Source organism: Haliotis asinina, chromosome 16 (assembly GCF_037392515.1).
Source record: "Haliotis asinina isolate JCU_RB_2024 chromosome 16, JCU_Hal_asi_v2, whole genome shotgun sequence".
In the NCBI taxonomy this organism is placed as follows: Eukaryota; Metazoa; Mollusca; class Gastropoda; order Lepetellida; family Haliotidae; genus Haliotis; species Haliotis asinina.
The window spans coordinates 45891812-45919023 of NC_090295.1; the positions used below are offsets into that span (position 1 = coordinate 45891812).

General features: G+C 41.1%; 1 protein-coding gene across 1 annotated transcript; it reads right to left on the bottom strand.

Moving 5' to 3' along the window:
* Window positions 1–3564: 3564 nt before the first annotated feature.
* On the bottom strand, window positions 3565–25043 carry LOC137267819 (uncharacterized). Its single transcript, XM_067802253.1, has 4 exons — window positions 24892–25043; window positions 24061–24198; window positions 5242–5400; window positions 3565–3716 (listed from the first exon to the last, which is right to left on the bottom strand). Exons 1-4 carry the CDS (start codon window positions 24947–24949, stop codon window positions 3565–3567), a joined length of 507 nt encoding a protein of 168 aa, XP_067658354.1. The 5' UTR covers window positions 24950–25043.
* Window positions 25044–27212: the final 2169 nt, after the last annotated feature.

Genomic DNA, 27212 nt, shown 5'->3' on the forward strand with positions numbered 1-27212 from the left:
ATTTAATTTGCCATTTCTTGCTATGATACTCATCCCCTGAATATTCTAAACGTACCGAGCCAATGTAAGAGACGATTAGACGTCTGGATGTCGGAAAATTTCCGAAAATGCCACGCAGTGTAAAATAGGAGCACAACGTTCGCTCTCATACCTATAATCTTTCGTTTCGTTTTATCTAGACATTTGGTATTGGTGATGAAGACCATTTGTAATTTGATTCTAAGATGTATGGGGAATTCAATGATGCATTTGTCGCAGTTGACTATGAAATATGCGTGATGTAATAGGCGTCTCAATGCCGACCGTAGTGTTTGTAAACACTACCCAATGTAGCGGAAAGCGCACTTCGGCGCTCAACATCCCAACAGATTGTGGGTTCATCGGTGACGTTACAGAATTATCATTACTGGTTACATGAAAACTTGATATCAGTGATTATTAATATGCTATTTTTTAAAAATTCAATACTTCCAGTATTTATCAGATTTTCACATTTCAAAACATACAGCAAATAACGCGCTGTGAATCGCGATTTTGTATTGTGTAAAAATGACATTTACGACGAAGCCTATTTTGAAAGGTAATTTTAATCATATATGTGCGTGATATTCTATAGAATTTTATTGGACTTAAAACAGAGGGTTGAAGAGGAAGGACATAATATGTCCCTATGGCATCCAGGGAGTTAAAGCGTGCGCTCGTCAAGCCCCAAACCCGAGTTCGATTCCTCATATGGGTTCGATGCGTGAAACCCACGTGTCCCTCGGCCTCATATTGCTAAATGCGGCGTAAAACTAAAACTCACTCACTGCATGTTAACAATAATACACTGCAAATACTGTTAAACTCCACTCACTGTTGATGGCAAGGTTGACTGTTTTTGCGGCTTTTTTTAACATCATTTCTACAATAATTTTTGCAGTTCCCAATTTTATATGTCATTTGGTTATGGGCTGGTCATGGGATAGCTAGTTGTCAGGTCATGCACAAAGGTTGCGCATTGTTCTCGTTCTCGCTCGTGGGAGAGTTGCGTCCCTTTGGACATGCCAGGAACCTCTGAATTTGGCTTCGATTCGAAGATTCGCCCCGATTATCATTTCAAAAGCATTTCAAACCTCTTCATATTATGTTCACTGTATTCAACAATATTTACAACAGTCAAAAAAAGGAAGACAGAAAAGAAAGGAAAAGAAGAAAAAGCGTAAAAACGATTACACTCTTTGGCATTGTTTCAAGTTGTATTTCGCCCTCAACTTTCGCCATTTATAGTAAGTGGCACCATACAGCAAATATCGCAATATAAGGAAAACGTTTAAAGGAAATTGAACTACATCTGGTCGGGGAGGGGATGGACAACGAAATGAGGCTTTTACTACCGCTTCTATGGATTTATTAAACTGAGCTTCATGTTTGGGTCTGTTGTTTCTCATTTATTGCTGGCGGAGTAGAGGAAACAGCGGTTAATGCAAATGATTCATATGCACACGATACAGTAACGTTAAACATCTTTTAGCTAAATTAAACGTTTTTCCGTAGAACGACAAGTTTTCGAATATTGAATAAGAAAATGCCTGAGACATTGTTTACTTGGACGGAATATTAATTCCGATGTATTAGGTCATTAACATTCTTCTCATTGCCGACATTTGCCTGGATCTAGTTCCACAGATCGATCTCACTGATATGGAATGTGTTTGGACAGTTTGGAGTTTTTGGACAGTGTTTGAATTTGAAAGGATGTCTTCGGTATTTACTGCGAGTCTTTTTCAGCTGTTAAATTTTTATTACGTTGTCGTAACATTGCATGATAAACTTGACAATACATATCTGCTGGAATAAATAATTGAAAAAGACACATATTTCAAAAGTATAAAACATTAACTTTTTAAAACGTTTTTGCTGAGTACGACAAGTCGTAACGCTTTGTGGATCGGGTCCCCTGATCTATTAATCTGTCAGATGATTGTGACGTAATAGTAACTAATGACGTCACAGTGGATTACAGATCGTGGTGATGCAATCTCAAGATCTGGATTAGAACTGATTTTCAGGAATCCATGTTAATCCAGGGACGACTAACGGGATCGGGTGGTCAGGTTCGCTGACTTGGATGACACATGTCATTGTATCCCAGTTGCGTAGATCGATGCTCATGCTGTTGATCACTGAAATGTCTGATCTATGATCGATTATTTACAGACCGCCGCCATATAGGTGGAATATTGCTGAGTGCGGTGTAAATCTAAATTCACTCACAAGATTTTCTAGCCTTTTAGTATCCTCGATGACGATTCTGCCTGAGAATATTGATGTCGTGTAAGTAAGTTTAAACAACAACTACTTAAGCAGCACCTGAATCCAAGGGTAATTTCTTAAACTGTGGTCCAAACAGGCGGTCATACCGTATCTTACTATAACTTGAAAAACACGAAAAGCCATATGTCGCATGTCCACGGGCTAGGAAGGCGCCAAGCATACACATTGGGATGTAAATTTGATATTTGCAGTGAGTGTCTGTGCACGTTTCAGGTTTGTGAAGTAATTAATAGGACGGCAGAACTTACAATGGAGTTTTGTTGACATTACATGACGTAGAATTTAAGAAAATACACAATCGTAAGTTACTGGCATACATGGCGTCGGGATGCCTGTCGCAACATTAGCAACACGTTGTTAGTCAGCTTGTGGGAAACACGAGAAGGAAAGGATCGTCCAAGACCTGACCTGGACGATAGACGACAGAGATTTTCGCCGCCTTTAGCAATATTCTAGCACTATCACGGAGGGGACACCATTCGCTGCACTCAAGAGGAGAGTCGAACCCGGGTCTTCGGCGGGGCAAGCGAACACGTCAACGACTAGGCTACCCCAACCTCTCCTGATCGTGTTGTGTGGCAAGAAATGTGATATCGACAAAATAAAAAGTGATTGAATAGCATTCTTTTATTAGCAAAAGGTACAAATATTGTCAACGCCTTTTAGGATTCTGATGTTGTCGCTCTATTTTCCAGGACCTGTAATTTCAAAACATTGGAATTTATTACTGTACACAGTTAACTATTATATAACACTTAGGAATAGGGAGTGGGTGAATTTGCACTCAGCAATATTCCAGCGATATGGCATCGGTCTGTAAATACTCGAGTCTGGACCAGACAATCCAGTGATCAACAGCATGAGCATCGATCTGCGATGTGTCAACCAAGTCTGACCACTCGATTCTTATAGTCTTCTCTTACGACATGTCATCATGTCTTCCCTGAACACACACACACACACACGCACACACACAGACAGACAGACAGACAGACAGACAGACAGACAGACAGACAGACAGACAGACACACACACACACACACACACACACACACACACACACACACACACGTGGTCCCAGGCGCCGATTATATAGAGTTGTGCCACTTTCTAGTCGATGTCAGAGTGAATATGTTACTTCAGTAACTTTGGAAAAGATAATTAATGACTTAAACGAAATTTATCAACAGCGTAATTTTGTTCCATTTTTACACGCCCATACACGACGTATGAACAGTATAACCACGTCTACAGGCGATCCTCACATGGTCCAGTCCAGTACCGAACACAGCAACTCTCGTTGGGTTGGTTACAGTCTGTGACGTCATTCACGGTGTAACCCTGGCAACCATACTGGTTACTCTGGCATTTCCCACAGGCAGAGGCACACGTCTTCGGTTCTGTCGACAGAAGATTAGAAAATTAAAACCATTTGCAAGTTAGTCTTATAAAATCTATGAAATATTTGTTAGGGCATTGTCGCGTTGTCGCCCTTTAACAATGCATACAAGACGTGAGATCGTGACGCATACACTTGAAAAATACCCCAACAAATCCACAGAGTTTCAGTCGAAGGAAATTGAAAGTGTTTATTAAATATGCATATCTAATGTGATTCATACAAGGATGACAACTAGCATTGTTCCGTGTTCTGGAGACAGCAGAAAGAGTCGTTGTCCAAGACATGAATGTCCAATAAGGTGACTTTACTGTCGGTGCTTTCTGTGACCAATGTGTGCTGTTGTCATTGCTCCACACATTGGTACAGGCTGAATTATCCTACGTATTTTCCCTTCTGTGGAATTTTCCCTCCTGTGGAATTTTCCCTCCGTGATTGTGACTTTAACTGGTTATGGTGTGTTTATACCTCAGATGGGGTTGGTATGTGATTGGTTGGGTTTGGTGAGACGGGGATGGGTGAGATAGAGTTGGGTGAGGAGGAACTTGGTGAGATGGGGTTTGGTGAGGCGGGGATAAGTGAGATTGGGTTGTGTTAAGCTTGAGTTGTGAGACTGGGTTGGGTGAGGCCGATCTCGGGTTGAAATGAGGCAGATACTCCGATCGAAATAAACCTTGCGAGGTGTTCTGCTGAACGTTAAACATGCAGTTTGGGACATTCCTGATGCAGGTCGTCCTGTGACGATGTTGCGACTGGCAATATTCAGTGGTTGCACTTTCCTACTTTCAGTCACTCGACAAATTGACTGACATTTTGACCTTTTACAGTCCTTCTAACTGCACGTGATTGTCACAACTTGCACGTATCGTCTGTTCTTGACATCCTGTCCATTTGTTAAAAAATGCTCACGAAAGCTACGAATATTCAAAACGTTTACACCTGTTAACCGGTTTGTGACCAATGTCATTCAATCACAAACGCTGCTGTTTCTTGATTGTTTCTTGAGTAAACAAAATCAAGAGTGTTATCACCTCCCCTGCGTTTCTTGTTTTGATGAGTGTATGACATGGGATAATTTAACAAATACAAACTAAAAAATAGAGACTGCACCAGACAATCCAGTGATCGACAGCATGAGCATCACTCAATGCAGTTTGGCTACGATAACAAGTGCCAACCAAGTCACCGAGACTGATCATTCGACCCTGGCAAACATGGGTTGCTGACGATTAAGTCCAACCCGTGTTCGCCCCGATGAGTTCGGTTACAGTCAACTGATATCACAGATGGATCAGGACGCCGATCCACAAAGCATTTCGACCTGTCGTAATTCTATAGTTCATTTTAATGTTACAAAAGCTACGAACGTTTTGTGGATCCTGCCACTTTATCTATACTGTTATTATACTGTTTACATTATACAGTTTCGGTAAAATGATTTTCAACGATAACATATATGTGCATTCTCTTCAGTAAGATCGTCTTAATATGGATCACCAATAAATGATTCCAATATGCAAACGTACGTTTCGGGGTTGTTTTGGGTTCAGGTGTGGTCTTTGGGTCTGGCTCGCAACACCATTCGTTGGCCGCACATCCGGGAGTGGCATACTTCAGCAGACCGTCACAGCGGATGCCGGACGGGACGGGAACCTTGCAAGTACCGCCCATGTCTTGACATGTCGCTACAAGCACACCATACCTTATATGATATTTGTCAACAATAATAGTGAGATTCGCAAGCTGTTTGACTTAGTGGTAGTCGCAAACGGTCTTTTCGACTGGAAACCTCATAAACAAACTTCTTTGAATTTGTAAAATAAATATTTCATTGCCCTTCTACGGCAGGTAGCCGACACTACGGTAACAAACAGAATATTATGTTTAGTGTAGTACACATAGTATGATATGGGCACGAATATAATATTCTGTTTATTTATAAACATTAATTCATTCATTCATTTAATTTATTACCTTTAGAGGGAGAAAATATCGGGGTTCATAATTTGTAAAATTTAGGATTTTACATGCGGCGACGGCAGGTAGCCAGCCTGTGTTTGAAAGTAGACTTTGGGTTTATTTTCCTCAATGTGACAACCTAATAAACAGCAGAATATTATATCTTAGTATGACATGGACACTCATATAATATCCTCTACATTTTTCGTCATCCTCGTGACCTGATATAGAACTGAATCTTTCTAGGCTTGCATTTTTCTTTGGGGTCGTTTCGTGTTTTCTTACACAGTTGCTGTTTTGCACGTTTTCGTTTGTCAGAGGAAAATACAATGACTTGACGACACGAAGTACATGCAACAACATACTTTTTATGGTTACCAAAGCAGTTTCCTTCAACCCACTTAAACATTGGCCTCAAGCAACACTTCAAGTTATATGCGGACGACATTTAAAACAATGGAAAATTTTTCCGAAAGGCAAAGAAAAACCATCAAAAGCAAGATGACTGCATTCTCTTCCCACAGAGGTTACTTGTCATATCTTCCTACGAACCTCTGTTCTAATACGGCCATATTTCGCGGTTCTCATAAAATCCCCTTGCGGCAAAAAATGGCAACAGATTTATCTCCCTTTTTTCTGTCCAATCAGAACACGTGTTACATCGACTTAGATTCAACTTGACAAATGCAAACAATATGGAGAAACAAAAATGACATGTCTAGAAGAAACATTTGAGTATCGCGCGTTGGAAGTTCTGGTTTTCACGATGCATCCGGAAATTACCGAGATCTTTCGAACGATCACTTTTGAAACAAGGTCGCTGATTGCACTACTAAATCTGATTGCCTCCAAGCACGAGTCTTGAACACTCGCACCTTGAAAGGGTCGTATTAGAACAGAGGTTACGTAGGAAGATGTGAGAAGTAACCACTGGGGGAGGAGAATGGATGACTGAAGCAGCTTCATTTATTGACTTGTGGCATCTGTTCCCAGTTTTGTCACGAGTTCAGACTTGGCCTTGCAAGTTAATGTGGGGGTTTGAGACGCCGCCCCCTTTGCGAACATGACAGTCCCTTATCATAGTGACGCACAAACATGCTCATGACACAATCAGAATTTGGTAATCGACTCTTGAATATGGAAATGGTTTTGTCGCTTTGATCTAGATCAATATCTCCGCTAAGGCCATGCAAGCTTGTAACACCTCAATGTGGAGGTCACATAAGCATTATCGTCATATGGATACTATTTTGTGTGCACATTGTCTTTCAGTATTGACAAAAGAGAATGAAAAAAAGACACCCGCCTAGTTAAAACCAACAAAATAACAACAACAAAACACCACCCTCCAAAAAGAAATAAACAAACCAAAACAAATAACAAACGAAGAAATCAACAAACCGCCTCCTCAAAACAACTTACTAACGCCATCACGAAGAATAAAATAAGAATGAATATAAACCCACAAACACAAAAAACCCCAAACAATCCCACAACAATAACAACAAAAACAGACGCATTTTTATTTACACCAAGATTTTATTTACTTGCACAGTGGCGGCTCGACTGGTCACGGTCTGCTTCATGGTGAGGGAGGACCTATTGTGAGAAAGAAACATGGATGAACAGCATGACACAACAACACAGGACAACGTGACACCAACATGTATTAATAAAACTATCCTTGACTAGAAAGGACCTCCACAGTGTTTCATTAATTTTGTCATTACGCACATTACATTACATGAAACCCTCGAGAGCCGTGCTAAAAATTTACTACGAAAACCAAGCGTTATTATGAGGATGATTTTTGGATTCGACTTTAGGACCAGTGGTTCAACCTGACGAAATTTCATTAATTTGTGAAATTAGGCTTAGCAAGACATCTGGGCCTTGACGTTCGAAGGTCTTTTATCGCTATGATAGCTGCAACTTAATGTTAATGTATGGCACTTACAACTGTCTTAACGCTTCGAAAGAGAACTTGGATAATCTACACGCTGGACATTTGTAATCTAATTGCAATTTGTAATGACAGTAAAGCTACATGGATCATAATTCTTACAAGGACCAATCCAAGCTTGAACACAACAGAACTCGGTAGGTCCGTTGCAGTCACTGGCGGGAACCTTGATCCCCGCACAGAAGGGCGTGGTCCTTGTAGTCCTACAACTGCCGCAGGAGGCAGCACAAGTTTTCACTGTCGCTGACAATACAACTGTATATGTAATACCTATAACGCTTAGTATGTTTCGTGTACAAAATCAGAGAAATATACAAGAATACAAATATCATTCGGATCAATCTTTGACAACATAATCTTAAAGTAGTGATTGAAAATACGTGTTCTTTCTTTATAACTAACAAATGATGAATGGGACAAGGCAATGATCGAAACAACTGGAACAAAGTGTCGATCCTCTGATCCCGTTGAATATAACTAAGCAAAGCGTATTCGGGGACTATCCATGGCTGACGTATGCTTGCATGCTGCTGTCAAGAATGGAACACAGATGACAACTGATATTATTACGTGACAATATATGGCAGTTGCTTGGTAACGATTGTCGTGATGGTGACGAAAACATGACACTAATGCACAAATAGCAGTTGCATAGAAATTGTTGTCATGACAAAACACTACACTACTGCACTATTACCAGTTGCTTGGTAACTGTTGTCATGACAAAACAGACTCTAACACATAAATAGGAGTTGCTTGGTCAGCAATATTTCAACTTTTTGGCCACAGACTGTAAATAATAGAGGCTGCACAAGGCAATCCAGTGATCGACAACATGAGCATCGATCTACGCAGTTTGGCTACGATAACATGTGTCAACCAAGTCATCGAGCCTGATAATTTAACCCTGTTAGTCGCTTCTAGACAAACATGGGTTTCTGGTGATATTTGTCAGCAATAATATAATGAATTCGCAAGCTGTTTCAGTTAGTGGTAGTCGCAAACGATTTCTTCGATTGGAAACCTCATAAAAAAACTTCTTTGAATTTGGAAAAAATATTTCCTGTTACCTGTTGTCATGATGGGGACAAAACATTGCACTAATGCACAAACAGGAATTGCTTGGTAACGGTTGTCATAACAAAACATGGCACTAATGTACAAATAGGAATTGCTTGGTAACGGTTGTCATAACAAAACATGGCACTAATGCACAAACAGGAATTGCTTGGTAACGGTTGTCATAACAAAACATGGCACTAATGCACAAATAGGAATTGCTTGGTAACGGTTGTCATAACAAAACATGGCACTAATGCACAAACAGGAATTGCTTGGTAACGGTTGTCATAACAAAACATGGCACAAATGCACAAACAGAAATTGATTGGTAACTGTTGTCATTATGGGGCCAAAATATAGCAGTAGCACACAAACTGCAAGTAGATGCACCATGTTTATTATCATGCATATCATATAAATGTATCATACAAATCATTTGCTGACATGGTTTCAATCAAATAGTGTCCCTGGGGTATATCACACAAAGAAAAGCAAATCGTTTGTCACACTATTTCAATCATATACGTAACGTGTTTGTATCCCACTCCAGTGCAACCTTTTCTTCAGCTGTGTCAGATCTGGAAGGTACTGTGATGGAATTGGAGGCAAATCGCTATCCTCCTGAACGTCCCACGACGTCATTTTGACGCAACGACAATCGTACGTCGTTCTTGGTGATGACCATGACTTCATCTTCTTTTAATTAGCCGAGTGGGTGTTTTAGAAGTCTCATCAAACTAATCCGAACATGTCTTCCGCATGTCTTAAGTAAAATATTGGACTCATTTGTACATGTATTCTTAAGTTGAGAAAATGTTTAACCAATGGCATTATTTGCTTCGTCAAGCGACCGAGTTATAGGGTTTTACATCTCTTTTATCCAATAATATTATAGTGAATATTATTTAGTGACAATGCCACAAGTCTATCACACCAGCCGGTAAGCAAGGTGCCCCAGTAATGTCATGTAACAGTTGAACAGATTGTGTGCGAGTGGGCACCCACATGTTGAATTCATGGTTGTCTCAAACTAACCTTATATGTATTATCATTTATAATCGTATATGGAAAACAAGATTATCGAATTGATTTTGGATCAAGATTCAGCGTAAAATTCTTCTGATCTCGGGCAGTCCAAAATATGAAACAACCGTCACATATCCCATCTACTTACAATATTAAAGCATGATTTTATGACGAAATATTGATATAAGGTATCTTTAAAAAATACTATCAGTTATCTAACATGCCAGCAGCAATTATTTGTTTGCCAGGCGTTCAGAAAGGACGGTTACCTTGTTTCGGCGGTAGACAGCACACAACGGACGCACCACATCCAGCCATAGGAAACCTATACTGTCCATCACACTTGACGTTGGACCAGACTGGACCTTTGCACGTGCCTCCAAGACTTTGACATGTCTCCTCGGCAGATGCTGTAACGACAGTGATGACAGTTGCATCTGTAACAAGCCTCAGCATGGCCTCTGTGTTTTCTTTTGTTTGAACGCGGATTGAAAATAAAGTGAGGGAAAACGACAGAAAGAAAGGGAACAACGAGGGGAGAACTGAGTGACTTTGTTCATTTTCGTGCAAGAGTGCGCGTGTGCCTGTGTCTGAGCGAGCGAGTTGTGTGTAAGTGTTGATTGTATTTTGATTTCATTACCAACTACATCCCTTAATCTTTACGTTAACTAAAGCACTGAATGAGTGAGTGTGGTTTAAAGCAGCTTTTTGCAATATTCCCGCAATATCACTGCGGGGGACACCGGAAATGAGGTTTTCTAACAGTGTTCCCATGTAGGGATTCGAACCCGGGTCTTCATCGGGACGAGCGGACTAACCACTAGGTTACCCCACCGCCCCAAAAGACTGACCACATCCATTGTCTACAACACATTTGTTGAACCAACATTGATGTAAACTCATTTCACTAAATTTGACATGTACATGTAAACATTAGCTTTTCTACATTCAGTAACAATAACCTTGTGGACACCCTAACACTAACACAGTCACAGAGTGTAACGATAATCATGACACATCCGTTAACATGACAAACACAACGGCACGGAACTGTATTCACACACGCACGCACGCACGCACGCACGCATGCACGCACGCACAAAATAAAAAATAAAATAAAATAAAAAGAATAAAATAAAAAAGTTAAAAAATATATATATAAAAATATAAAAGTAAAAATAGGCAAACCTTTTAAATAGTCATGCCGTACTTACATGACTGCACTATCACCAACGCCATTGCGATGAAAAGGACAGCAGAGAAGCGCGCCATGTTGCTACTGGAGATAGGACGAAGTGACGTCTAAGATCTGGGGTGTCGTTAACCTGGACAAAGTGAGGTTTTCTGCAGTTGGCCTGTCCTTAAGTAGTGTTGGACAACATTCCCAGTGTAAACAGTGATGGTGTGACACTCTGGTATGTGTGTCACCATAGGAGAGATAGACTTACATCCACGCAGACAGACTCCTGGCAGCTTAAGTAGGGAGCTGGGGTGTCTTGCACACGGACCAAGGTAGCAAAGAAAGAGCAGACAGCTTTTATAACGAACTGGGTCTGGGTTTTCGAAGCTCTCTTAGAGCTAAGATAACTTAATGTTAATGTATGGCAGTTACGACTATCTAGGCGCTAAGAGATTTTTCAAATATATATTGCTATAATTTAAATTATATTCTAGTATAAATTCGTATACAAAATATGGTTGAATAGCTGTCTCTTATTTAATTGGAATACTGAACAGGGCATTGCTTCTGTTCCCCAAAGAAAAACAGATAACATTGCGCATGAAACTGAGCAGTGTTTACAAAGGTTTCCTACATTTACAGCAAGATTGTTGGCCAAGATCACGGGCAAAATACTTTCCTTCACTTTCATTTTGGGAAATGTTTTCAGGATTATGACTCGACATTTGTATAAACAGATTGTAGAATGTAGGTTATGGGACAGGTATTATTTCAGACCAGCGGAAGAGTGCGTGTGTGTCGGAATTGGTATTTTGGAAAAATCATCTGCAATGTCATTCATTTAATGTGAAATTCTTTGAAATGTATCTTTCGCCGAGTTTGTCTATTTTGGCGGATGCGAGCGCTAACGGGTGTGGAGCTTGTATCCCACACTCAGACAATAAGTTCTATATAACATGGAATGAGGATGAATCCCAAAAGAGTTCGACTTTGCGGGAACTGAGGGCTATAGAATTGGCTCTGTGGAGTTTTGTTGATACAATAAAAGGAAAGTCAGTCAGGCTCTTTTCAGATAATCAACCTGCCTGTCAAATGGCTCAGCGCGGTGGTACAGTATGAGAATTTCAAAAGGTGGCAGTTGATTACTGAAGTAAAACCATTGATTATGTTTTGTATAATGGTTAAATATTATATTGAACTAAGCAAATCAGGTATTTCAGGTGTATGGGAAGAATCACTTTTGCCAAAGGTGCAGCGAAAACTATATTTGATAAAAATTTCTCAGGATCAGCTTTAGCTATTAGATTTTTCTGATTTCTTTCAGATGTCTTTTCAATAGGTGTTTGGAAGGAGAAGGAGGGGCTTAAACATCCAACTTTGATCAGTTTAGCGGAACAGTTACCAGATGTGTTAGCGTCAAGAGCTAAAACTACTGTGAAACAGTACTGAAAGTCGATTTTTGAAGTTTAAGGCTTGGTGTAATCAGTTTGGTATCAGTTGTATACCGGCCTCTGAATTTCATATAGCATTGTTCTCATTATCCCTGAAGCAGAGTGGAAAGAATATCACATCTATTCGGCAGTCTATTTATGCGACTGACTGAGCACATAATTTAGCAGGCCTACAATACCAATGTCAATCACATTTTGTCTGGGTTAGGGTTAGGTTCTGTGTTCTAACCCCTAACCCGACAGACTGGGCACATAATTTAGCAGGCCTACCACACATATGTCAATCACATTTTGTCAAGTCTGTGCTTGAATCTTCCCCGAGAACTCTCGGTTTACAAATCAGGTGAAAAGAGCCTATCACAACAGATATTTTACAAAAGTTAAAAGATAAGTTTAGCAAGTTAAGTAATTTAACATTCTGTATAGTTTCTTTTGCAGGCTTCCTAGGGTTTTCGGAAGCAGCTAATTTAAGATATTCTGACATCAGCTTCCGGGAAGGTTACATGGTTGTCTTTACTGAAAAAAAAGCAAAACTGATAAATATCGAGATGGCCATCACTTGTAGAAAGTCAAACACATATACGTTAAGAGGTAGCAAGCCAGTCTCTTATGCACGCATGCGAGAAATTATTCTGAGTATGTTAGAGGCGGTTGGTCTTAGGAGACGAGATTTTGGGGTGCATAGCCTCAGGTCGGGAGGGGCGACTGAGGCGGCCAATGCTGGAGTGCCTGGCAGGCTATTTAAACGCCATGGTCGGTGGCAGTTAGAGACTGCAAAAGACTCTTATGTGAAAGACAGCTTATTAGCAAGACTCAGTGTGTCGAAAAGCTTGGGAATCTGAATGTTATCTCCTATTTCAGTAATCAATGATTAAAAAGATTTGTATTATTCTTGTATTTTCCCGGTCTCTTAGTTCTTAAAGGCGACGTGAACGTACCCAAATACACAGTTCTGTGAACATTTATAAATGTTTCATGATCGGTTGAGTTTACGAATTAGAACATAAATATATTTACGAATGCGTGGTAGTGTATTTGGGTACGAGGGTATTCAGTGCAAACGTACTTGGGTCCGTGCATTAAGTCACGTGATGAGTGTGGTTTAAAAGGGTGCTCAGGCACTTGAGATTCACGACTGACGGGCAGGACTGCCCACCCGCCAAGGTAGTTATAGGTCAAGTGAAGCTTAGATCAGCGAAACTAATCAGACGGAAGCTGGGCAACAGGACCAACGAGTCGTCACTGGACTATTCATGTGTTTGGTCAAAGAACCAGTCTTAAAATCAACGTGCACAAACAACTGAAGTTGATTTGAGAGGGACAGTGTACAACAGTATAGTAGTGTATGAATGTCAGATATGCTGCAATGTATTAAAATATTAAAATAGTTTTCTAATTTTTTTTCAGGTTTCCGGTAATTCAGATCGAGAATCGCTACCGGAACAGACTGGCAGATCAGGACGTCCGATAGTATAGCACTGAAGAGCCATGAAGATGGTGTTTGGACGTGAGCCCCGCCAGGCGACGTGAACGTACCCAAATACAGAGTTCTGTGATCATTTGTAAATGTTTTATGTTCGGTTGAGTTGCAGGTACTATTTTAAAATATATATATCACATACACTTGAAAAATACCCCAACAAATCCACAGAGGCTCAATCGAAGGAAATTGAAAGTGTTTATTAATTATGCATAGTTTATCTAATGTGATTCATACAAGGATGACAACTAGCAATGTCACGTGTTCTGGAGACAGCAGAAAGAGTCGTTGTCCAAGACATGAATGTCCGATAAGGTGAATTTACTGTCACTGCTCCTTGGTACAGGCTGAATTACTCTACGTATTCTGTCCTGTGGAATTTTCCCTCCGTGACCGTGACTTATACTGGTTATGGTGGGTTTATACCTCAGATGGGGTTGGCATGTGATTGATTGGGTTGGGTGAGACGGGGAAGGGTGAGACTGAGTTGGGTGAGGAGGAACTTGGTGAGATGGGGTTTGGTGAGGCGGGGATAGGTGAGATTGGGTTGTTTGTGGTCTGAATTGGTGAGATGGGGTTGGGTGAGGCGGGGATTGGTGAGACTGGGTTGTGTGAAGCTTGAGTTGTGAGACTGGGTTGGGTGAGACCGATCTTGGGTTGAAAATGAGGCAGATACTCCGATCCAAATAAACCTTTCGAGGTGTTCTGCTGAACGTTAAAACTGCATTTTGGGACATTCCTGATGCAGGTCGTCCTGTGACGATGTTGCGACTGGCATGTTGCTTGTTCGCCACGATAGTTTGGTTGCTACGTCACAGTCAACTGATATCACAGATGGATCAGGACGTCGATCCACAAAGCATTTCGACCTGTCGTGATTCTGTAGTTCATCTTAATCTTACCAAAGCTACGAATGTTTTGTGGGTCCTGCCACTTTATCTATACTGTTATTACTGTTGACATTATAAAGTTTCGGTAAATTGGTTTTCAACGATAACATATATGTGCATTCTCTTCAGTAAGATCTTAATATGGATCACCAATAAATGATTCCAATATGCAAACGTACATTTCGGGGTCGTTTTGGGTTCTGGTGTGGTCTTTGGGTCTGGCTCGCAACACCATTCGTTGGCCGCACATCCGGGAGTGGCATACTTCAGCAGACCGTCACAGCGGATGCCGGACGGGACGGGAACCTTGCAAGTACCACCCATGTCTTGACATGTCGCTACAAGCACCCCACACCGTATATGATATTTGTCAACAATAATAGTGAGATTCGCAAACTGTTTTTGTTAGTGGTTAGTTGTACTATTAAAACAAAAAATAAAAATAAATAAAATAAAGCATAAAAATATTTTTAAAAAAAACAACAAAGATGTTCTTTGGGAGTTTACTTACTGAGGGCGTATCAAACGGGATATCATTGCCAAATTACAGTAAATTCATCGCTTTACAAATATGCAAAACATGATTATCGAGCAATTGTTAGGTAAAACCACTGAGGGTTTTAAAAGCCACTTGGTCAGAGTAACGGATCAGTATCTGGTATGACCACCATGAACATCGATACCATGCCGAATGCTGCCTTGAGGAGCGGTTTGATGCCTTTTCTGAAGTGCTGTGTGAGGTTCTTGTACTGTCTGAGGTGTCGGGTTGCGCTGGTGCAAGGGTCGATCAAAAACATCCCGAGATGGGAACACCTGAACATTGCTCTGCTGTAGGAAGTCACGTCAAACACGTACAGCATGAGGTCAAGCACTGTCGTGCTCCAAAGATCAACCATTGACGTTGATAAGGGAAACGACGTTGAACTGGTTTCTGCCAAAAAGTCTCACTTCCGTTTGCCAATTGCAAACTGTCTCAGGCGCACTCTCAGGATTGTTGTGGATGATGCGACCGTGGTGTTGAACGAAGATATCTCAACCGGGTGTAGCGATCCTGGGAGGTGGTGGTAATTCTAAGTCGACGTGACCTGGGTCTGTAATTAACACTCTCAGTATTGTTGTCTCGGGGCCATGGGTTTGAGATAGTCTTTTAGGAAACGCTTTAGTGTCTTGCCACCTCATGTTGCGATGTGAACGTCCTTACACTGACGATATTGTGTCTCTGAGTTTCTGTCTGTTCATTCTCTTGTCGTCTTAGTGGCTTACAGAAATGTATGTAGAGAACCATTGATGTGGCTTATAAAAGCCTCCAGTCATAGACTTTAGCTCAAGATGATACACAATTTGATGATGCACGTGCATTTCATGGAGGGTGTGTTTTAGAGTCAGTTCAGAGTATAACGGTACATTTGTATTCAACCGATCTGTCGTCGGCATCCAGTCCCCTACATATTAGGATTTAGCAAGGATCGGTCATTTAGTTTCTTAAAATTCAGTTTTTTCTCATGTCAGGTTTCTCTTTTTGAGGAGTATATTTCATTCACCTTTTAGAAAAAATACACTCGGGGGTTTGTTATCGCGGCGTGACTCGCCTGGCTTCAGGAAAGTACGTACGTGTTCTCTGTATTATATGGTAAACCTTCCAATAATCCTACAAAATGAAGTTTCCCAAATGCAGGCAAAAACACTGCATCAAACAATGTGAAAAGATCATTGGCTGCCATAAATGGACACGAGTGATTTATTTGCCTTGGACAAGAGACCTGGCCTTTGTCCAAACTAACTTGAGCATGAAAACAATTGTCCAAACTAACTCGAGCATGAGAACAATTGCATATATATATATATATATATATATATATATATATATATATATATATATATATATATATATATATATATATATATATATATATATTGTGATCTACATTAATAGCTCCACTAACACCAACGAAATCATGGTCAATGCCGCATATGTTTGTAACATGACCTCAAGATATACAACGTGGAGGTCACACATGCGTTACGAGAACCGACGGTATTGTGCAGGTAAGCTGATTTGGTGTATTGTCAAACATTTGTGCGTGCATATACTGCTGGTGACCTCTTTGATATATGGGTCAGCGTATGAAGATTCATATGCTGAGGGGGGAGGGGAGTAGGGGGCTTCACGGGGAGATGGCAGGTGAAGATTACCGTCATATGGATATCATATTTTGTGTACATTGTCTTTCAACATCGACGAAAAAAGAATAAAACAACATCTGCCTCGGTATAACCAAAACAACAAAACACCCAGTCCCAATCCCTCCTCCAAAACCAAAGCAAATCAAACAGCAAGCAAATCAACTGTCAAGGGACAAGCAAATCCATAAAATTCCCTTCCCAAAACAACAACCTAACAACGACAACCCCCCCCCCCCCCAAAAAAAAAAAAATAAAAATAAAAATAAAAATAAAAATGAAATAAAATAAAATAAAATAAAATAAATAAATAAATAAATAAATAAATAAATAAATAAATAAATAAATAAATAAATAAATAAATAAATAACAATAAATATAAACCTGCAAACAAATACCAGTCAAGAGATCAACAGACAAGCAAATCCACAAAATTCACTCCCCTCAAAACAAAAGACAACTAAGTCTTATTGATTAGGGAAAAATACCCACCTTATGTCATATTAGGGATTTCACTTTCTTAGTAAAGTACAAATTCTAGTGCCTTTTGGTTGAGTCCCATCCGGGATTCGAACCCGCACCCTCAGCGTCAGCTGCCTAGCCCGCTCAGCCACCGCGACTTCCACGAAATGAAAGTTGGACAAATGGTAGTCTAGACTGCGGACTTTGTGTACCCCTCTGATAAGTGTAAACTGGCACGGCTCCCACGGCCGAAAGCTACGATTACACGATGACCACTTTTTACATGGCATCATGTAATCACAACCAGAAAAATACCAACAATAACAACGAAAAAACCCAACTTCCCCGGAATGCAACGTTTTATTCACATGTACAGTGGTGGCTCGACTGGTCACGGTCTGCTTCATGGGGAGGGAGGACCTATTGTGAGAAAGAAACATGGATGAACAGCAAGACACAACAACACTAGACAATGTGACGCCAACATGTATTACTAAACACCTCCCTGACAGCCATTACAGTGAGTGAGTGAGTTTAGTTTTACGCCGCACTCAACAATATTCCAGCTATATGGCGGCAGTCTGTAAATAATTGAGTCTGGACAAGACAATCCAGTGACCAACAACATGAGCATCGATCTGCGCAATTGGGAACCGATGACATGTGTGAACCAAGTCAGCGAGCCTGACCACCCGATCCCGTTAGTCGCCACTTACGACAAGCATAGTCGACTTTTATGGCAAGCATGGGCTGCTGAAGGCATATTCTACCCTGGGACCTTCACGGGTCGACAGTCATTACATCGCTTTGTATCATGCTGAAAAGTACCAAGACGGTGTTTCATAAATTTTGTCATTACACAGCTTTTCAACATGAAACAGGCACACATACTAAAATTTGACCATTCACGCGAGACCTATGAAAACCAAGCACCACAATGGTGATGATTTCGGAATTCGACCTACGGACCAGTGGGTCCAACTTAAGTGCTTAGTTTCTGAAATATTCGCTATTCAGTGTTGCACGACATCCGTAATGTAATTACAATTTGTAATGAAGTATAGGTAAACGGATCATTAATTCTTACATGAAAACACCCAGGCTCCAACACAACAGAACTCGGTCTCGCTGCAGTCGCTGGAGGGGACTTCGGTGCCAATACAGTAGTGCGGTGGCTTATTGATCACACAACTACCACAGGAGGCAGCACACGTTTTCACTGTCGCTGGCAATACAACGGTAAATATATATAAGCAAGGTGTACTTCATGCACAAAATATTGACGCTGAGTACAATACTCAGTCGGTTCAACCTCTGAGAAGTTTGGATTGGAAAACCATGTTCTGTCTCTATTACAAATGATGAGTGGGACGAGGCAATGGTTGAACCAGTTGGTAACGAAGTCCGCGATCCTCTGTTTTGTTATGTAACCAAAATTAAAGGTAATCGGAGAAGATCCATTGACTCATGCTGGCATGCTTCTGTCAAGAATGGCATACACACAGAATCGTACTGGAGCGGTTGGGTTGTGTCTTGGCAACTGTTGTTACAATGGTGAAAATAAATCACAGTTGCTGGTTGATAATGCTTGACTGTAGTACACAAGTAGTAGTTGCTTGTCACGATGGTGACAATGCATGGCGGTAGTACACAAATGACAGTTGCTTGTTAACTTATTGATGATGATTTACTTGATTCTTGTTCAACGCTGAATTCAGCAATATTCCAACTATTATGGCGGCGCACTAAATAATATACGAGGGGATGTCAATATGTTTTGAGCCTTGAGAATTTTTCATACCCAGGTGTCACAGCCTATGGTACGACATTGAACCTTGGGGTGTAGCTGATGTGAAATATAAGTTTTGTACCCTACTCTCAGAGGTTATGGAACAGCTCACATTGACAGAAAAACACCCACCCACCCCCTCACGGCAGTGAAAATGAATAAAATTGAGTGTAGAGCAGTAATTAAGTTTTTAGTTTTTGAAGGAAACTCGGCGAAGAACATTGAAGAAAGACTTTCAGCAGTTTATGGGAAGTCTTCCCCTTCATCTGCTACCATCAAACGATGGGTCAATGGTAGAGAGAGTCTTGAAGATGACCCAGTCCAGGTCGCCCAACAACAAGCACTAGTCAGGAAAACATTGACAGAGTGCATAGACTTGTGCTGGAAAATCGTCGAATCACACTCCACGAGTTAGAGGAGACCACAGGCATTTCACACGGATCCATTGAGACAATTCTTCATGAACATCTCGTCATGTCTAAGGTGTGCGCAAGATGGGTGCCAAGAATGCTTACAGATGAAATGGAGCAAACAAGGGTTACCATAAGCAACTCCATGCTAACCAGATACAAGAATCCAGAAAATTTTCACTTTAGGCTAGTAACCTGTGATGAAACCTGGATCCACCACTATGATCCTGAGAGCAAACAAGAATCCATGGAATGGAAACATGTCACTTCTCCCAGGACCAAAAAGTTCAAAGCCTCCAGATCAGTGCAGAAGGTAGTGGCGACAGTCTTCTGGGATAGCAAAGGCGTCATCCACATAGATTACTTACCAAAAGGAAGAACAATGAATGGGGAATATTACCCTAACTTGTTGAGGCAAGTGCGACAGTCAATCAAGGAGAAGCCCCTGGGCAGGATCAGACGTGGTATTCTTCTACATCAAGACAATGCTCCAGTACACACCTCTCGCGTTGCAGCCGCTGCTGTCCAGGAATGCGGGTACGAAATCTTGCCGCATCCCCTCTACTCTCCAGACCTGGCACCAAATGATTACCATCTGTTCCCAAATCTCAAGAAACACTTGCGTGATCGTAAAGTTCAGGATGATAATGAGCTTATTGCTGCTACTGAGGCTTGGTTTGAGGACCAAAATGGTGCCTTCTACAGAGATGGCATCAGCGACTGGCAGAAAAGATGGAACAAGTGTCTTGACTCACAAGGGGACCATGTTGAAAAATAAATGTGGTTCATACCAATATTTTATGTTTTTCTATGCAAGGCTCAAAACTTATTGACATCCCCTCTTACTTTGGATGGGACAATCCAGTGATCAACATCATGAACATCGATCCTCTCAGTTGTGATGGATGGCATATGTCAACTAAGTCCGCGAGTCTGACGATCCTATCCCGTTAGTGGCCTGGTTCTACTTCGCCAAATGAGATTGCATAACTATGCTTTGTAGTCTATTGTGACGTCATCGTTTACTATCACCTCGCAATCAACTGATATCACGAATGGATCTGTAAATTTACATTTAAAAAGGTTCGGTTATATGATTTTCAGTGATGATATATATGAGCATACACTTGAGTAAAACCATCATCAGTTACATGACTCCATCAAGCACGTACATTTCGGGGTCGTTTTGGGTTCTGGGGTGGTCTTTGGGTCTGGCTTGCAACACCATTCGTTGGCCGCACATCCTGGGGTGGCATACTTCAGCAGGCCGTCACAGCGGATGCCGGACGAGACGGGAACCTTGCAAGTACCACCCATGTCTTGACATGTCGCTACAAGAACACCACACCGTAAGTGATATTTGTCAACAATAATAGTGAGATTCGCAAGCTTTTTGAGTTACTGGTAGTCGCAAACGTTTTTTCGATTGGAAACCTCATAAACAAACTTTTTTGAATTTGGAAAAAAAATATTTAATTTTCCCTCTAGAAAATGGAAAATCGGGGGTTTGTAATTGCTGCATAACTCACCTGCCTTTCTTTTTCAGGAAAGTACGTGTTCTCTAAATTATAATGGTATTAAAACAATAATCGGGACAAAGGCAGTACATACGTGTGTCTGACAGAAAACACGACGATACGTACAGCGTGCACTTATTCTTTCAGACATCGTGAAACTAGGGGCTAACTATATCCGATAGTAAGGTCCCGGGTTCACATTTTTCATACGATGGGCTAAATATCACTTTTTTCATGGAGGCATGACGTCACGAACAATGCTATAACGTCACGTTCCTCCTGTGACGTTTACGTGTGGCGACGGCAGGTAGCCATTCGTAACTACTCGGGTCATTCCGGAAAGCCTTCTTGCAGGTTATGGCTTTTTTATGGTTACCAAAGGAGTTTCCTTCAACACACTTAAACATTGGCCTCAAGCAACACTTCAGGATATATATGCATATATATACATGTAAAACTATGAATAAGCAAAGCAAAGAAATACCATCAAAAACAAGATGACTGAAGCATGACTAATTTATTGACTTGTGGCATCCGTTCCTAGTTTTGTCATGTGTTAGCCTTGCAAGTAAATGTAGGGGTTTGAGACGCCGTCCCCTGTGCGAACATGACAGTCCCTTATCACAGTGACGCACAAACACAGACTCAAGACACAATCAGAATTCGGTAATCGACTCTTGAATATGGAAATGGTTTTGTCGCTTTGATCTGGATCAATATCTCCGCTAAGGCCAACGAAATCATTGTCAGTGCCGTGCAAGCTTGTAACACCTCAGTGTGGAGGTCACACAAGCATTACGAGCACCGAAGATATTCTGTAGGTAAGCTGTCAAACGTTTGTGTGTGTAAATAGTGGTGTTGACACCTCGGATATGTGGGTCACGGGGGAGGGGGAGTTGGGGGCTTCAGAGGGGAGATAACAAGTGAACATTATCGTCATATGGATACTACTTTGTGTGTACATTGTCTTTCAATATTGAAACAAGAGAACGAAAAAAACACACGCCTAGTTAAAACAAACAAAACAACAACAACAACACTAAAATACCACCCTCCAAAAAGAAATAAACAAACCAAAACAAACAACAACAAACGAAGAAATCAACAAACCGTCAAATCAATAAAAGAGCCTCCTTAAAAACAACTTAATTACTAAAGCTATCCCGGAGAATAAAATAATGAATATATGAATGAATGAATATAAACCCACAAACACCAAAAACAACTAAAAAATCTCACAACAATAACAACAAAAACAAACGCATTTTTATTTACAACAAGATTTTATTTACTCTCACAGTGGCGGTTCGACTGGTCACAGTCTGCTTCATGGGGAGGGAGGACCTATTGTGAGAAAGAAACACGAATGAACAGGAGGGCTTCTGCAAATGATACTGCCCTGAAAAATAGCGTTACCGTTATTATAGCTAAAATGAATAGAATTTTTAATAAAATAAGAATAAAAACAGCGGCATCGGTTTAGCAGCATTTACTGCCAACAACAAAACGACGGAGGTCACTGACACACATTTTACAAACATAGACACGTAATAGAACAACACAGATGATGTCACTTATGAGAGTGACGACGTTCGACCTTGACCTCTGCTCATATTACCAGCTAGACTGGTTCCCCTGCCCTATTCCGCGCTGCGTAGCCAGCTTGGTGAGCGTGGCATAGGCAGAGTACCAGTCTAACTACCAGCCGCCATTGTTTTCAGTGATCAACAACGTTAGACTTCAAGTCGATATTTTCATTGCTGTATGTTGTCATTTATGGTACAATTGTTATTTTTGGCACAGGCAGGAAAGTGCATAAAGGCACAAGCACATGTGACGAATGTGAGCCAGATATATGGTCAATAATGAACCCAAGTTCTAACGAGCCATGGTGATTGAACTTCAACAGCTGAGCTACTTATGACGTCAACTAAGAACGGGCTTGATAATGGCCCGTCGTTAAGCATTTTGCGGGCATCATCAAGTTACAGTGGCCCTCTCATTTCTGATAACGTGCGGTCGTTTTAATGATAATTCTATCCATTTTAGCTATAATGTATTATACAAACCATAAACATTATGATTTGGTGACATGTTTTCAAGCAAAAGAGTGTCAGACGAAGAACTGCGAATCGTTTCTCACACTATTTCAATTATATATGTATTGTCATCGTATCCTAACCTTTTCTTCAGTTGTGCCAGTCCCGGAAGGTACTGTGATGGAATTGTAGGCAAATCGGTAACGTCTTCAAAGTCCCACGGCGTCATCGTAGCGCAACGACGGTCGCAAGTCGTTCTAGGTGATGACCATGACTTAATCTTCTATTAATGTGCCGAATGGGTGTTGTCGAAGTCTCATCAAATCAATCCGGACATGTCTTCCGCATGTGTTAAGTAATATACATTGGACTCATTTGTACACGTATACGATACATCCGTTGAGAAAATGTTTAGCCAACGGCATTGTTTGCTTCTTCAAATGGACAAACGACCGAGTTATAGGGCTTTACATCTCTTTTATTCAGTAGTATCATAGTGAATATTATTTAGTGGCAATACCACCAGGCTATCTCACAGTCTAGGTAGCAAGGTGCCCCAGTAATGTCATGCAACAGTTGCCCAGATTCTGTGCAAGTGGGGACCTACATGCTGAATTTATGGTTGCCTCAAACTGACCTTACAGTCCCTCGAAGTTATATGTAATATCTTTTATACTCGTATATGGCGAACTAGACTATCTAATTGCAGGTTATCTCGAACTGATTTTGGATCCCAGATATGAAATTCTTCTGATGTCTCGGGCAGTTCAAAATATGAAACAACCACCACACACACCCTCTACTTACAGCATTAGAGTATGACTATGTTTAAATTTGACGAAATATTGGTACAAGATATCTTTAAAAAATACTATTAGCTATCTAACACGCCAGCGGCAATTACTTGTTTGCCAGGTGTTCAGAAAGTAGGGTTACCTGGTTTTGGAGGTAGACAGCACACGGAGCTACCACATCCAGCCATGGGAAACCTTTTCTGTCCATCACACTTGACTTCGGACCAGAGTGGGCCTTTGCACGTGCCTCCAAGACTTTGACATGTTTCCTCGGCAGATGCTGTAACGACATCAACGTTAAAGACAGTTGCATCTGTAACAAGCCTCTGCCGACGCTCTGCATGGCAAAATAATACACGGTTACCTGCCTCTGTGTTTTCTTTTGTTTAAACACAGAATGAAAATAAAGTGAGGGAAAACGATAGAGAGGGAGAATCTGAGATGGAAACAAGGAGGAAAGAGCTGTGTGGCTTTGTTAATTTGTGTGCAAGAGTGTGCGTGTGCGTGTGCGTGTATGTGTGTGTGAGCGAGCGAGTTGTTTGTAAGTGTTGGTTGTATTTTGATCTCATCACCAACTCCATCATTTAATCTTGCCGTTAGCTAACGCACTGAATGGGTGAGTGTGGTTTTAAGTCGCTTTTTGCAATATTCCAGCAATATCGGGGGACAACGGAAATGAGGTTTTCAAATAGTGTTCCCATGTGGAGATTCGAACCCGGGTCTTCGGCGTAACGAGCGGACTAACCACTAGGTTACCCCAACGCCCTAAAAGACTGAACACATCCATTGTCTACAACACATTTGTTGAACCAACATTGATGTAAACATGACAAACATAACGACACCGGAACTGTATTAACACGCACGCACGCACGCACGCACGCACGCACGCACACACGCACGCGCGCACACAAAATATAAAAGTAAAAATCAAAACAAAGGTAAACTTTGTAAATAGTCATGCCGTACTTACATGACTGCACTATCACCAACACCATTGCGATGAAAAGGACAGCGGAGAAGCGTGCCATGTTGCTGCTGGACAAGAGACGAAGTGACGTCTAAGATCTGGGGTGTCGTTAACCTCGATAAAGTGAGTTTTTCTGCAGTTAGGCTGTCCCTTAATGTTAGACCACAGTCCCAGTATAAACAGTGGTGGTGTGATACACTGATATGTGTGTCACTGATATGACTTACATCCACTCATACAGGTTCCTGGCAGCCAAAGTAGGGAGCTGGGGTGTCCTGCACACGGACCAAGGTGGCACAGAAAGAATAGACAGCGTTTATATCGAACTGGGTTCAGGTTTTCGAAGCTCTTTTAGTGCTAAGATAGTCGTAACTTAACATTAATGTATGGCAGTTACGACTTTCTTCTGAGAACTTCGAAAGCAAGGCCCTGGATTTTTCAAATATATATTGCTTTAAATACGTTTTCCCTTGTTATTTAATTTATATTCCAGTATAAATGCGTACACCGAAGTATGGTTGAATAGAACACAAACTAGCTGTCTCTAATCCATTATGACGGTCGTTTACTGTATGCAGTCATTCACAGTTAACGGGAACTACTGATGTCGCTCAGATAAAAATCATCTCACTTAGTGAATATTTGTGATTTAGATCTCCTATCTAGGTAACGCAGAGGTTAAAATATTTCTGAAACGATGTAAAGATCTGTCTAAGGTCAAACTTTACACGATAAAAATCTCACCGTCAGTTGTAAAACAGTTTGACGCCAATGTCACACCAAAATAGTTTGATATTACAGCGTCAGTTGTGGCGGTATATGACTATCATCATACTTCAGCAACGAATCATATATTCGTGGCGACGTTGCGGAAGAAGCGGTTGGTGTTGCCGGACATGGCGATGGAGTTAATTCATGGCCAGATATGTCTAAATCGGTGTAATTATTGCTCGTGGCAGTACAGTAACGTGTTCTCTTCTGGGGAAGTCGATACTAACACAAACATTATGTGGGCAGGCGTCGTCCCACTAAAGACTCTCTGTTCTATGGTCGATAGCGGAAAGCCAGTGACGTGATACGTAGAACTTCATCTCGGTAATATTATGCTGTCAGTGTGTCTTTAACGCGTGGGATATCTCAACCCACATCATGACACTGTCACCTGATCTGTCCTCTTCGATAAAACGATATGGCGCAAAAGGTATAAGTCTGTAGACACACGTTCGACGCAGCAGGAAATAACGAAATTCGTCATTGCTGCGCCAGTTTCAACCTCCAAACACTATGTAACACGCAAGCACGTGGGCTGAAGTCGTAGAATCGAAACGAAATACGTTTAAGGGCTCGAAGTTCAAACCAGTAAAGAAGGTTGTGCATCGCTTGCGTCGACATCCTATGAACACCAGGCACAGAACGTCTGTCGATGCAATGGTCCTGTTACGTAGCTTCACTGAACTGCAGTTGCCAACCTCGGATTGAGATAACTTGCGCGGTAGTACTACATATTTGATAAATGATCCAAACATGGGAAGTTGTGGTGGACATCACCACGAGAAAATAGATTCTCAAGCTTGTACAGGGAATTCCCGTATTTAAGCCAATCCATTGATAAAATATCATAAACCACATTTAAGCCCAGGCCTTAAATTCGAAAATGCACATTTTGAAACCTCTTTCACCAGAAAACTGGTGACAGTGGTCTATAAGTTAAACATAGAGAATTATGAAAATGTTAACCGGAGTGAGTAAAGGTGAACGTGAATGATAAAGCTGACAGTCTACAGCAAAGCGCTTACTATTATGGGAGGACAGTCGTAAGTTGATGTTATGTATGGCACTTACGAATGTCTTAGCGCTAAGAGAGCTTCGAAAATCTAGGCCCTGATGTCTCTGCAAAGAGTGTTAAGAGCTTGAAAATTTCTGCATTTAGAAAGGGACGTCACTGTAAATACCCAACACTAAAATCCTACGTTAAGCTCATGGGCCTAATCACTTGAATTCCCAGCATACTTCTGATAGAAGCATTTCGAGAGGTATGTTCTTGTCGCTGCATGTCACAAGCCAAGCAACTATAGGCGGTTTACTGACAGAATACCAGCCTCCCATATATACCATCCTTCAAAATGTTAAGTGATTCCACTCACAAACTCTTTTTGCAATATTCATGATTACCTTCTGGACGCATGCTGCGACTTATAGAACCAACAGGGTTTGCCACTCTTTGGTTCTAGTCACTATTGGATGTATATCAGTATCCTGATTATTTTTAACAACAGTTTTATGATTACCATTTGCAGTGTCATGTATGGCTGTTTTGTGAAAGA